Source organism: Balearica regulorum, chromosome 13, assembly GCF_011004875.1.
Source record: "Balearica regulorum gibbericeps isolate bBalReg1 chromosome 13, bBalReg1.pri, whole genome shotgun sequence".
Lineage (NCBI taxonomy): Eukaryota > Metazoa > Chordata > Aves > Gruiformes > Gruidae > Balearica > Balearica regulorum.
In genome coordinates, this window is record NC_046196.1 from 22,585,418 (window position 1) to 22,597,718 (window position 12,301).

General features: G+C 44.1%; 1 protein-coding gene across 1 annotated transcript; it reads right to left on the bottom strand.

The window, feature by feature from the left end:
* Window positions 1-189: 189 nt before the first annotated feature.
* On the bottom strand, window positions 190-12,111 carry ARL2BP (ARF like GTPase 2 binding protein). Its single transcript, XM_075765475.1, has 7 exons — window positions 12,024-12,111; window positions 10,960-11,079; window positions 7,827-7,888; window positions 6,071-6,177; window positions 5,294-5,379; window positions 3,964-4,060; window positions 190-2,795 (listed from the first exon to the last, which is right to left on the bottom strand). The coding sequence occupies exons 2-7, from the start codon at window positions 10,998-11,000 to the stop codon at window positions 2,715-2,717; spliced, it is 474 nt and encodes a 157-aa protein (XP_075621590.1). The 5' UTR covers window positions 11,001-11,079; window positions 12,024-12,111; the 3' UTR covers window positions 190-2,714.
* Window positions 12,112-12,301: the final 190 nt, after the last annotated feature.

Consider the following 12,301-nt stretch of genomic DNA (forward strand, 5'->3'; position numbering starts at 1 on the left):
ACGTCTGCAAATGCTCTGGGAACACACCGAGGGTCAGCCCCTCGGGAGAACACAGCACCACGCTGCAGATGATAAATGCACCTTTTATTTCTTGGGGACACGGGCTGGCAGTTGTCAGAACTAGAATCCAATCCCAGCCAGACACAGCAGCTTTGCCCGTCGCACCCTCCTCGCACAAGCTAATAAAAATACATGAAACAAGTTCAATTTATTTCCGGATATTTCTACACAGGAGAGCTGGTGCACAGCGAGCTATGCTGGAAAATTTACGGCATGGTCTGCAGGGGAAAAGGTTTAGCAGCTTGTCTGCAGAGGCTCAGGAAAGTGAAGTGCGATAATGGAAGGTGTGAACTGAAAAGCGGGCAAACACGGCGGGCCCTGGCCGACCTGCCTTTGGCTTTCAGGGAGCTAAAGGGTGGGCCACGTTTCCACAACTATCTCTATATATACACACATATAAATCAGTAAGAAAATTAACCTCTTCATGCGTTATGACATGAAGTCAGCCTTGCACACCGACAGTCCATTACATAGAGAAATTTAATCTCTTTAAAAAGCCCCTTTGCCTGATGGAAAATGCATCGAACTGGGGATGAGTTCTCGGAACTGCAGCCCACAGAAAACACAGACGGGAGCGGCACAGAGGCAGAAAGGCGTTGCAGGAAACACCGAGATACGGTTCCCTGTCAAAATAAGAATTCATCCCCAACCATGCCTTGTAGTGTCTGAAATGACAGGAGACCTTGCTTAAAATACAACAGAACTCCCTTCAGAATATAACTGCCTGCGGTATTCACTTATATGGCCATTACTTTCAGTAATTAATTGAAACAATTGTTAAAGAATGAAACCTTTTTTTCAGTTAAAAAAAAATAAAAATGACCGGGATATTTTTAGTTTTAGCTGCAAATAATTATTTTAGCTCAACAATAAAAATACATCAACAGGATTCTTTTAAAACTTGATAAAATCTGTTCCCGACATGAAAAAGTGACCGTTATAAAAGAGGTAAGGAGTTAACGGAAGAACTGCAGCCCACACACTGACGTCGGAAACCCAACCAGATTTAAGCCTTGTATTCCTCCGATGTTAACCTCAGGAATCACAGGGCAGGGGAGCTGCATCGAGTCTGTAGTAAAAACACAACCCAATGTTTATTCTGAAGGGGTAGATTCGGGTTGTTTTTATTTTAAAGGCTAGCGTGTGTGTATGTATCTGGATGTGTGCACTTACGAAGGAGATTTCAACACACTAGAATAATTGCAGACAAAAAACTGCAGAGCCATGAGCACGACATACTAGAAACCTAATGTGACCAACTACTGCAGCACTCATAAATTTGGTATACAGAGTGACAATACTAGGGCACTACACTTAGCATTGCTAGCCAGCCTTTAAAAAGCTGTTATGGTCTGTGCTGTTTGATTTTCTCATGTTTTGTAGTACAAGTATTGCTGATTTTTGCCTGCACGGCTAGGAGTCTTCACTAGTCTCCAAAAACTATTTCAGCTGAAGAACAAAACCCCAGTACTGTTGAAATCACTGCTAGACATCAATAGCAACAGGATTTCATCTCCTTTGTTCTTGTAAGACATTTCTTGTCCACAAACACAAATTTGTCCTGACCTGGCCATATTTTTGCTTTGTCTGGGGTAGGTTCTCATCAGGTGATGGCCATCGATCAACACCTTCACTGCTGTGGAAGGGCATCTGCCCTGCGGCAGGACAGAGCCCAGGGTTCTGCTCACCAGCCTGTTTAATTCCAACCGCCAACAGAGATGCACAGCCTTATGGCTACAGTTGCACCACCACGTCACTCCGTTTTTTTCAACGGATGCTGGAAAAATGCATTGCTGCACTCACGTCGCTAACAGTTTAACGGCGTGCTGTAAATGACATGGTGGTAAACACGTCTCTGCCCAACCTACCATCCAGCTTGTACTCCTAGAACTAACGCAGCCGTGCCTCTGTCGAAAAAAAAAAGTCAGAAATTGCATTCGCAGGACAGATTTCAGGTCATCATGGTTATTTTTCCCAACATGGAATAGCTGGGGCCTGAACAAAAGTGAATCAGAGAAGTTTGCATGTTAAGGATTAGACTTACAAAAGCCAGAGAGCAAACAGATTTACACGCTAACGTATCAACTGTCAGAGCTGAGAGGCAATCTTATGGTAGAACATCTACATATCAAAGCATATTCTTCCGTTAGAAAGCTGTAGCACTTAAAATCATATTAAAGTATTTAAAAAAACCAACAAACCCAAACAACAACACATTGATGGGGAGGAACTCGGAGGTTACGCATTCACACCTGTCCTTCCAGGAGCTGGAAGGACATACTCTTTTTACACTGTCATCTTGATTCCAAAAAGTTCTGTGTTTTGGGGAGATGGTGAAGACACCAACCCAAACAACCTGCGCACAGCCCTATTTACTGTCCTCTCAGTCTGCTGGGCTTCTCAGCCTGTGCAACAGTTAGGCTGGTGTGCAAATACTGTGTAGTTCTTAAAAACAATTACTCCGGTAGAGTTGAAATTGTCATCTTCTGTGGTCACCAAACAGCAACCAGAACTCACAAAGACGTTTCTCGGATCAGGCCTCTGCAGGTGAGTGAGTTTTCATCGTGTGAAAGCACCTTGATTCTCATGACCTTTAATGTCCAAATGGAAGCAGCAGCACTCCTCTGGAGAAGGAAAATAGTGCACAAGCTGTTCTAGGAGGAGGATATTGATGATTTGTTTAATGAAGTCACCACTAACCCGCTGCTTAAATCCAGACTTCGACCTTCTTTTTCCTAGAAAAATGGAAGACAAAGAAATCCTTGACTCAATGCTGTTTTGGAATAAGTACTTCAAAAAATGAAACAGATAATTAATATTCTGTTTGTTACATCAAATTAATATAAAACTACATGTTACCTGAGCATCAATAATTGCACGCAGCTTGCTGCGAGCCTTGAAAATGCCTAGTAGAGCATTTATTTTCTCCTATTTGTATCTGTAGGTGAACTCAAACTTCAAGAAGAGATTGTGCAGGAAATGGCAGAGTAAGGTTGCTGTTGCTCTGCCGGCTGTAGTTGAGGTCAGAGCAGAGCCTTGTTTCCCTCTGGTCAAGAACGGCCAGCAGCAGGCTCACCCAGGACCCAAGGAACGAACAAAGAAAACTAACTTCTGTGGCTTGCCTCAGGTGAACCCAAGGTGCAAACCTCAACTGAAACTGTTCCTGCCTCTGAGACGTGGATTGTCTCTTTCTCCTCAACCTGCCCCTATTTTCATAAAACTTAAAGGGGTGGGGGGAGGTGGCAGAGGACATAATTGTGGCAACAATTTTGACTCTTTTGCTCCTTTCTAAAATGTGACTGGACAGACACTGGAGAACGTTTACACGTGTTTCATCCAAAAACCTTAATACTTTTGTTTGTTTGTTTCTCCAGCCCAGATAGAGAGGAGGAGAAATACAAATGGAATAAGCTTAAAAAGCTATTTTTGGATTGGCTGCAGAAAAAACCCCAAACAAACAGACCCGTATCATGGAATCACAGAATGCTCAAGGTGGGAAGAGGGATCTCTGGTCCGACTCCCCACTCAGGACCTTCTGAGTATCTCTGAGGATGGAGACTCCACAACCTCTCTGGGCAACCTTGTGCCTGGGTTCTGGGACCCACCCAGAGAAAATGTGTTCCCTTGTGTTCAGGTGGAAACCAACATTCAAAGATGCAGAAAGCGTGTGTTTTGGAAGAACTGCTCCATATGCCAGCTTCATTCATGTTTTCTAGAAATTATTAAATATGCATTTTGAGTTTAAATAGCCACTCAGTGAAGTTGTTTTCCTTTCAACCCTGTACAGCCTTTGAATAAATGCTGCTACCTACTGTAGTAACACTGCCTTTGGTACTCTCAGGCAGAGCTACACAAAACCAACAGCCATTATGCCAGTGAAAATAAACAACGTGACATACTTACAGCTCTGTAATCCAAGAACATTTCTTTGAAAGCCAGAAAGTCAGTAAATGTGAGAAGCATATCAAATATATCACCTGCCATTTCCTCTTTGTGCTGTCTATAGAGAGAAAAGTTGGGCAATTAGAAAATTGTGTGGGAAAAATTCTTTATTTTAAAATGGTATGAGGTCAAAAAGGATACTGGGACAAGTAGAACAATATCAAAATTTAAACACAAATGTCTATCATAAAGCAAAACTTCAGCCAAACACTACTTTGCAGTAGTTCTAATCCAGGTACATTAATATATTACATTTATCTAAACCCAAGACCTAAGAGTACACATCAGTCCTTGAAAACCAGACATAGAAACTGACCTTTAAGTCACAGAAGTAACAGTAAAGTGGCATTTATCTCTATTTATCTTGAGCACTGCAACAGCTAGAGGGTCCCTTGGAAGGTGAGAAAGGTTGAGGAGAGGCACAGAATGCTCGTACACATTCCTCACGAATGAGGGGCTGCACTGACGATACTTGGTAGGGGACTTTTGATGAGAACATTTTGGAAGAAAGACTCTGTGCTCCCATATGAGCATATTTCAACAAGATTTTCTTAATCATCAAGATTTGGTTTTGGGGTTTTTTTTTTAATTATTTAATTCTTATCAAAAGGAGCTTTACCTTAAACAGTCTATTTTCTAAGCGTACTATGTGCATTCATAGTAACGTCCCAATGTCTTTTTTAAAAAAAAGTTAAAAATTAAATTGATTCAAATATTTTAAGATATTCAGCTCCCAATTACACTTGATTTTCTTATTCAAGGGAAAAAACCAGTGATCTTTCAAAAGTGATCTCTTCATGAAGTTGGTTAAGTTAAAGTGACCAAATGAAAAAGCTTAAGACAAACCAAACTCTTCTCTGAAAGCTTTGTACGAGAATCGCAATAAAGGCATTTTGTCACACGACTCTTGAACGACTGCCAGGCTACTTAAGTGTCTAACACAGAGCCTGGAAAGGATAAACCAGACCTAAGCTTTTAAGGGTCTGGTTTCAAAGTGATAATGATTATGAAAACCCTCCAGTGTTCTCATTCTGATTTCTCTTCCTACCCCTTAAAACCCAAAATATTTCAGCATGACAGTTCAGAAATTTAGAGTAGCAGGACATGCTGAAGGCAAGAAAAGTGGTCAGTCACTACCTGCGTGAACACTTTTTTTTTTTTTTTTTCAATAATTAAAGAGGAACCTCTTTCTAAAGAGACAGCTGTCAAACTTTAGCTTTAATCTAGATAAAAAGAATTAATGGAGAGGCACACAAGCCGCCCCCCAAACAAAAGCAAAGCAGAGACTTACTGCAATGACATTGTGAAAGCAGTCATATTAAAACCAGGAATCCGATCAAGCAACTTTTCTTCGATGTATTTCTCTACTAAAGAGATCTGAAACAAACCAAACCAACCACCCCTATAACATCATGACAAATGTCAGGAGCAGATTTCAAAACAGCGCATCTTCCTTACAGACACTTTCTGTTGTCCTACTGGGCAAACAACTGCAGTTTCCTTAGTTCAAGTATTCACATCACCACTGAGGCACAGAGCTGAACATTTTTGCTGGGAATATTGGTGAGAACAAACACTGACTATTTGTATCTAGTTACAAATTATTTTTAACTCATGTAATGGTATTGTCCAGTAAGCTAGTATAGTTTCCTAATTATGCTTCGCATGAAGAACGTAATTGTGTTCAACAAAAGTGTCCAATACACGAAATAATACAACTGGAAAAGAACAGACTTTGATACGCACACATGTTAAACACACTATTTACTACAGCAATAGGCTAAATTTCTATTCAAGGGAGTTACACAACTTCCAAAACATCTATAGAAGTTTTCAGGTGAAACAAGGAGAAAGGAACCTAGAGGTCCAGAAAATATCTTTCTTGCTCACAGATGATGACTGTGCTTCAGAAAAAGACAGCAGGCAGTACAGCAGGCTGTATGTTGGCTCTGCTCCATAAACCCAGTATTTTATAAAGGGAGGATTACAGGACCTGCTCCTGGCTTAATTAAAAAAAACAAACAAACAAACAAACAATACATATGAAAAATAGGAAAAAGTGTCTTACATATTCATTAAAAATAGAAGTATAGATGAGCTTGTTTTCTTCTGAGTCATCGAACTCCTGGTAGTGCTTCTCCATAAAAGTCCTCTGTATTAACTGGAAATCATCATCTGGGCCACAACAAAAACACATCATACAGTTAGGAGTTTAGTCATTCTTTTTGTAACACAAACCCCACATTCACTCGCCCTCTGCTCCCCTGCTGTAACCACGGAGCGCTGCACACGTGCAGTCGGCAGCTGCTGCTGGGCCACCGCTCCTGACCCATCTGTGAGAAGACAGAGGCTGAGACAGCGCCTCTTCAGTTAAGGGATGTGATGTGATGCGATGCCCACATCAGCCTGCACTCCGACAGCAGCCCCGCAGTCAGAATGGGATGGGATGAACACGTCCACCTAGCAAGGTCTACAATTACTTATTCTAAGTTTCATTTACACTTAGTATTAGCAAAAAAGTCCACAGACTTTATGTTTTATTAATAAGGTTATTTATTCTGAACTCCTTTTTGTTCAGGATCTCAAGTCTGCAAAACATCTGTATTTTTTCATAAAGTGAATACCTCTTCCCTACAAGAATTCAAAATATTTTTTCCCCTTGTATTAAAAACTATTAGTGAAATTCCCAGATTAAATTGCTGAAGAATTTTTTTCCAGTTGTCGAAGGAAACAAGAATAAAAATGAATGTGGTAGCTCACCACTGAATTCAACAGACAAGGTATAAAGTTTACTTACACACGGCGTTAAAATACACCACTCTCAGCTTTCTAAACCCTCACACACTCAAAATTAGTTCTGCTGGCATTTCTCCAGATTCAAATACATCACCAGCCAACAGAGGCTGCAGAATCTGCATCTCTTTGGGAAGGACGTGGTCAAAAAGATTAAATGCTGTTCTTATGAAGCAGCTGAGGGCCAATTAGCATGAATTCTCTTTTGGCATCTTGTAAACTAACTCCTTGCACACACTGACTTCTCAGTTAAAATTACAGTCCTGAGAATTTAGCACCTTTTATTGCCTAAGCTCACACAATGAGATCGGCGCCATTTGACATTCCTGCTGCCACGTTACAACTGTATGCATGCATACGTACAAGTTACACGCTACAAAATCACTCAGGATAGTCTCAAAAAGTGAAAAGCGGCGAGACGTGATGACAGCCACCTCCAGTTATGCAATGTTGCTGCAGAAACAGAGGAAATAAACTGTTCTCTGTGTTCAGCAGAGGCAGGACAAGGAACAACACGCTTAAACTGCAGCACGGGCGCTTTATATTGCAGGTTACAAAGGGTGCCTGCAGTCGCAACAGCTAGGCACTACAGCAAATTGCCTGCTCAAAGCATGGCAGCTCCTAAGAAAATGAGAAGCAGGATAGGAGAGGTTGAGGCAGAGCTGGGGAAGGGAAGGCTCCTCTCACAGTGTCTCATATCCCCTTTATAAAAGGGTATAAAAATTCCAGAGAGCTTTGATTTCTATGTGAGATTTACAAACGTCTTTAGTGTTTGTCTATGAAGGAGTGCATTGCAGTGGTACAGGGAATAATTTTTAAGACTCATATGCACACTGTTGTGCGAACAGCACACAAAAGACTTTTGTGCATAGTTTTACTACGCTACCAGGTTTGGGGTCATGGAACAGAGGAAGGAAAGCTTCCATGAAGCAGGCAGGGGCTGTTTTGGCTCTGTATGTCTGCTAACAGAACAGCAGTTTGCAATATGTTTAGCACCCATCCTGCTGTCTCTAACTGCTTGCAGAGCTTACCCATTATAATATCCTCCAGATACCCAACAACTGCATCAAACTCTGCATCAGAAGGGGAGGAGCTGAAAGGAAAGACGGTACCGCATAAATACACATTTCAACCACAGCAGAAATAAAAGTTAAAATTAAAGTGTTAACAAAAGCCTAAGCACAAATAAGCCCAGTAATTACAAGGTAAGTGGATAATTTCCTAGTTTCAACCTACAAACTAATCCAGGATGCTGACAGTAATACTGCTTCATGGGGATTCTCATCAGGCCTCTACTGTATTTCCCCCCCCAGTAAGGTGCCTAATTGAAAAAAAAAATAAATGTTGTTTTACTGGCATTACTGTCAAGGTAATTCCAGTCCTGGTGCAGAAGGATGTAAAGAGTGTAATTAGAACAGCAAATTAAGCATTTTCCAACCCACAAATCCCAGCTGCTGCCACGAGGTTTTCTTCTGCTCTCTTCCCTGTGGAACTCTACATGGTGATCACAGAACTCTTGCCACTCTAGAGAATATTTTAAAATACTGTCTCTTGTGGAACCACTTAAACTCAATGTATACACAAGTATTATGTAACTGAAGAAATGTCAGTATTTTTCTCATGCAAGAAACATCCCTGCATGCTACAAATAAATGGCATCATCTCCTAAAGTCATTCTATCATGAGCAAATATCAAACACCATTGTGGATCTGAAGTCATCCAGTGAGGAAACCTTTGGTACCAGCATTTCAGGACGCTGGATCCCTCTCCTAAATTTATTATTGTGCAGCCTGTTCACACACAACAAATAAACCGCAGGATCTCCTTGACCTTGGCATTCAGAGCTCATCTTTAGTGGGGGATGAGCTCTTCCTATATTCTCCAGCAGATGGAAGACACGGTTTTCTCACACATGAGGGAAACAAACCTCATAGGACATTTGTCTTTAAGAAAAAAAATCAGCTTTGATCATCAAAAGCATCATTTAAATTTAAATAAAATTAAATGCCTATTCCTCTTTCAAATTTCTCTTTAGTAACCAGAGCAGAACGCTTTCACAGACTAAGTTTTAAAAAACTCATTAAAGTTACTTTGCTACTGAATAACAGTCCAGTGAAAGTAATCCAACAACAGTTTAACTGACAGTTTAATTATAATGAGCCATAGAGCTCATTCTGATCAGGAAAAATGAAAAGATACTTGTTTTAAAAAGGTGTCTGATCACCAAGTGATGTTCTAGCAACATTTCTGATCTGTTAAGCCTTGGGAGAGGAGCAAAGCTGAGCCAAGGGACTGGAAAAGTGTGCTCTTCCACAGAGGGCAGGACACTGCCAGGAGAGGAGCTGGCACCGCACAGTGGAAGCATTACAAACCCCAAGCATCACACTTAACCACTTCAGGCAATAGGGCTCATCGCTTTCCATTCACATGCAAGGGCAGGAGACTTCGCTATGGATAATTGCCACTCTTTCTTTCCCCCCAAAATAAGTGCCACTACTAGTTTTATAGCTTATTCTAACAGCAACAGAAAAATTAAAGTATTAATTTACACCCTGTTTTAAGCCTGTAAGGCAAATAGTGGAATTTTAACCATTTCAAAATAACAGCAATTCCATCTCTCTATACACCACACCTTGCACCTACACACACGAAGCAGCACACGCTCACCCATCCGGCGGTTTAAGCCTCTGTTTCCTCGTCGTGCCTAGCCTAGGCCAGCACTACCCGTGCTGCTGAAGCCCAGGGAGCCCATGGCCCTTCAGTCCGCAGAACATCACAAACAAACCAAATCTACGAACTAGACCAACAGAGGCACCGGCACACAAGCTTTAGGAGAAGAGTATGCCAGACAAATGTGGGGTGAAGCAGCGTCCTAGTATCTACCTGTGTACAATTTGGTTGAAGGCACCTGTAAAAAGTCTCACACATCTAGAAGGAGCGTATTCAAACGCAGAGAGATAATCTCCTCTTACAATTCGTGACAACATATGGTCTTGAAAAGGAAAGAGAAATTTTGAATTTAAAATTAACACCCCCCCCCCCAATTTTTATTACATAGGTAATGTTTATTTTGATTACTCAGCAAGAGGTATCTGGTGCAATGCTCATCGCAGTTATAGAATCATAGAATCGTTTTGGTTGGAAAAGACCCTTCAGATCATCGTGTAGAACTGTAACCCTGGCACTGCCAAGCCCACCACTAACCCATGTCCCCAAGCACCACATCTACACGTCTTTGAAATCCCTCCAGGGACGGGGACTCCACCACTTCCCTGGGCAGCCTGGTCCAGGGCTTGACAACCCTTTGGGTGAAGACATTTTTCCTAATCTCCAATCTAAACCTTCCCTGGCACAACTTGAGGCCGTTTCCTCTTGTCCTGTCGCTTGTTACTTGGGAGAAGAGACCGACCCCCACCTGGCTACACCCTCCTTTCAGGGAGTTGCAGAGAGCCATCAGGTCTCCCCTCAGCCTCCTCTTCTCCAGGCTAAACAACCCCAGCTCCCTCAGCTGCTCCCATCAGACTTGTGCTCCAGACCCTTCACCACTTGGTTGCCCTTCTCTGGCCACGCTCCAGCACCTCAATGTCCTTCTGGTAGTGATGGGCCCAAAGCTGAATGCAGCACTCGAGGTGTGGCCTCACCAGTGCTGAGTACAGGGGGACGGTCACTGCCCTGGTCCTGCTGGCCACACCATTCCTGATACAAGCCAGGGTGCTGTTGGCCTTCTTGGCCACCTGGGCACACTGCTGGCTCGTATTCGTGTTGGCTGTCGGCCAACACCCCCAGCTCCTTTCCAGCCACTCTTCCTGAGGCCTGTAGTGTTGCCTGGGGTTGTTGTGACCCAAGTGCAGGACCTGGCGCTGAGCCTTGTTGAACCTCATACAGTTGGCCTCGGCCCATTGATCCAGGCTGTCCAGATCCCTCTGCAGAGCCTTCCCACCCTCCAGGAGATCAACACTCCCGTTCATATTTAGTTTGACTTCATCTAAACTCTGAAATGATGTTATTTCCTCCTGGAGCTTTGCGTTCTGCACCCTTGTTCTCCTAAGAGGCACAATCTGTTAATAAGTGGTGTAAATTCATTCTTGTAATTATATTCCTGTTAAAATATTTTAACTAGGAAATAGTTTATCAAAAGTATGACTAGAACGTAGTGTACTTACACGGCCACACCAAAGTTTTCTTCGTCAGATGTCTCCATCATTATGGCATAACCAGACCATGGAGAGGCAATCTGCTATACTGCTGCTGTTAGTGGTTATTTCTTCTTTTAGGACAAAACACTAAGGAATAATGTGCGACTTGGCATTAATACAAATGCAATTGTTTTACCATACGCTTTTCAAACAGCAAATCAGGGGAGAACCTTTTAATTTCTAAACGTAGGAATTTCAAAATCACATTCTTCCGAAGTTACTGCTACTTCTTTTCTGTAATAACCCAGACTCTCAGGGAACTTTCTCTGCAGACTCAGAGAACAAGCTCAAAGCTGTACACACCTGCAGTGATTCAACAGCGGAGGCTGCTGCAATGAGTTCTCATGCTGCAATGTAGATTATTTTAAAAATCGTTTATTATCTTTATTTGCAGGCTCAAAACTACACACACCTGCAAAACCCTGCAAAGGTGGCCTTTACATCCTTTCTCCTGAAGCATCTATGACCGACTATTATAAAGACACAAGAAAACAAAGCCAGGTAAGATGAAGATGCCACCCTGGTCCAGTGTGTCCCGGAGAGCTCGCGGGCCAGACTTTGGACAGCCGCCCCACGGGCCAGGCCCGCGGCTGTGAGCAGCTGCTGACCCATCACACGGGACCTGTGCCCTGCTGACCCACCACACAGCACCCATGGCCACTGAGGACGGGCCGGCGGCCCCCTGGGTGCGTGCTGGGGACACCCTGCCCCGCCACCCGTCCTGGGCGACACCCAAGGCCAGCCCTGAGGGCAGCCCGCCAGGGTGGGAGCCAACTCTGTAGTACAGAGGGGGGATGAGCGTGACCCCCGCCTCCCCCTTCTCAGTCCCGGCCCCTGAGGAGGGCGAAGCCCCCAGCCCTGCCCCTCCTCAGAGAGACCCAGGCGACCGAGCCGTCATCTTCCCGCCCCGAATGGAACCCAGGAGACCGGCCCTCGTCAATCCCCCCCCCCCCTTCCCGAGGAAGGCGGGCGTCTGGCCCGTGTCACCGGCCGCGGAGAGGGGCGCAGGGTCCGGGCCGCCCCGCACCTACCGAGCCCGGCAGCCAGCGGCGCCTCCCCGACACGCGCCCCTTCCCCTCCGGCCCGGCTGTCTCCTGGGAAACGCTTCCTTCCTTCCGCCCCACCCGCAGCCAATCGGAAAGCAGGGACGGCCGTGGAGAGCCCGCCCACAGCCTGAAGGGCCAATGAGAACGCGCCGGGCGGGAAGGCGGTGCCCGCCGCCATGGTGGGCCGTCGGGCTTGGCGTAGGGCTGGCCCCGGCGGCCTGGGCAGAGCCTGGTGTCCGGGCAGCAGGAGGCTGTCCTCGGGA

Bases quoted from the DNA above. Each gene is read 5' to 3' on its own strand.
- ARL2BP (XM_075765475.1), bottom strand. From the start codon at position 11,000: ATGATGGAGACATCTGACGAAGAAAACTTTGGTGTGGCCGT. The intron at 7,889-10,959 runs GTAAGTACACTA...CTTTCCTTTCAG, and splicing joins GAAAACTTTGGTGTGGCCGT to CTCCTCCCCTTCTGATGCAG. The intron at 5,380-6,070 runs GTAAGACACTTT...GGTTTGTTTCAG, and splicing joins CTTCTATTTTTAATGAATAT to ATCTCTTTAGTAGAGAAATA.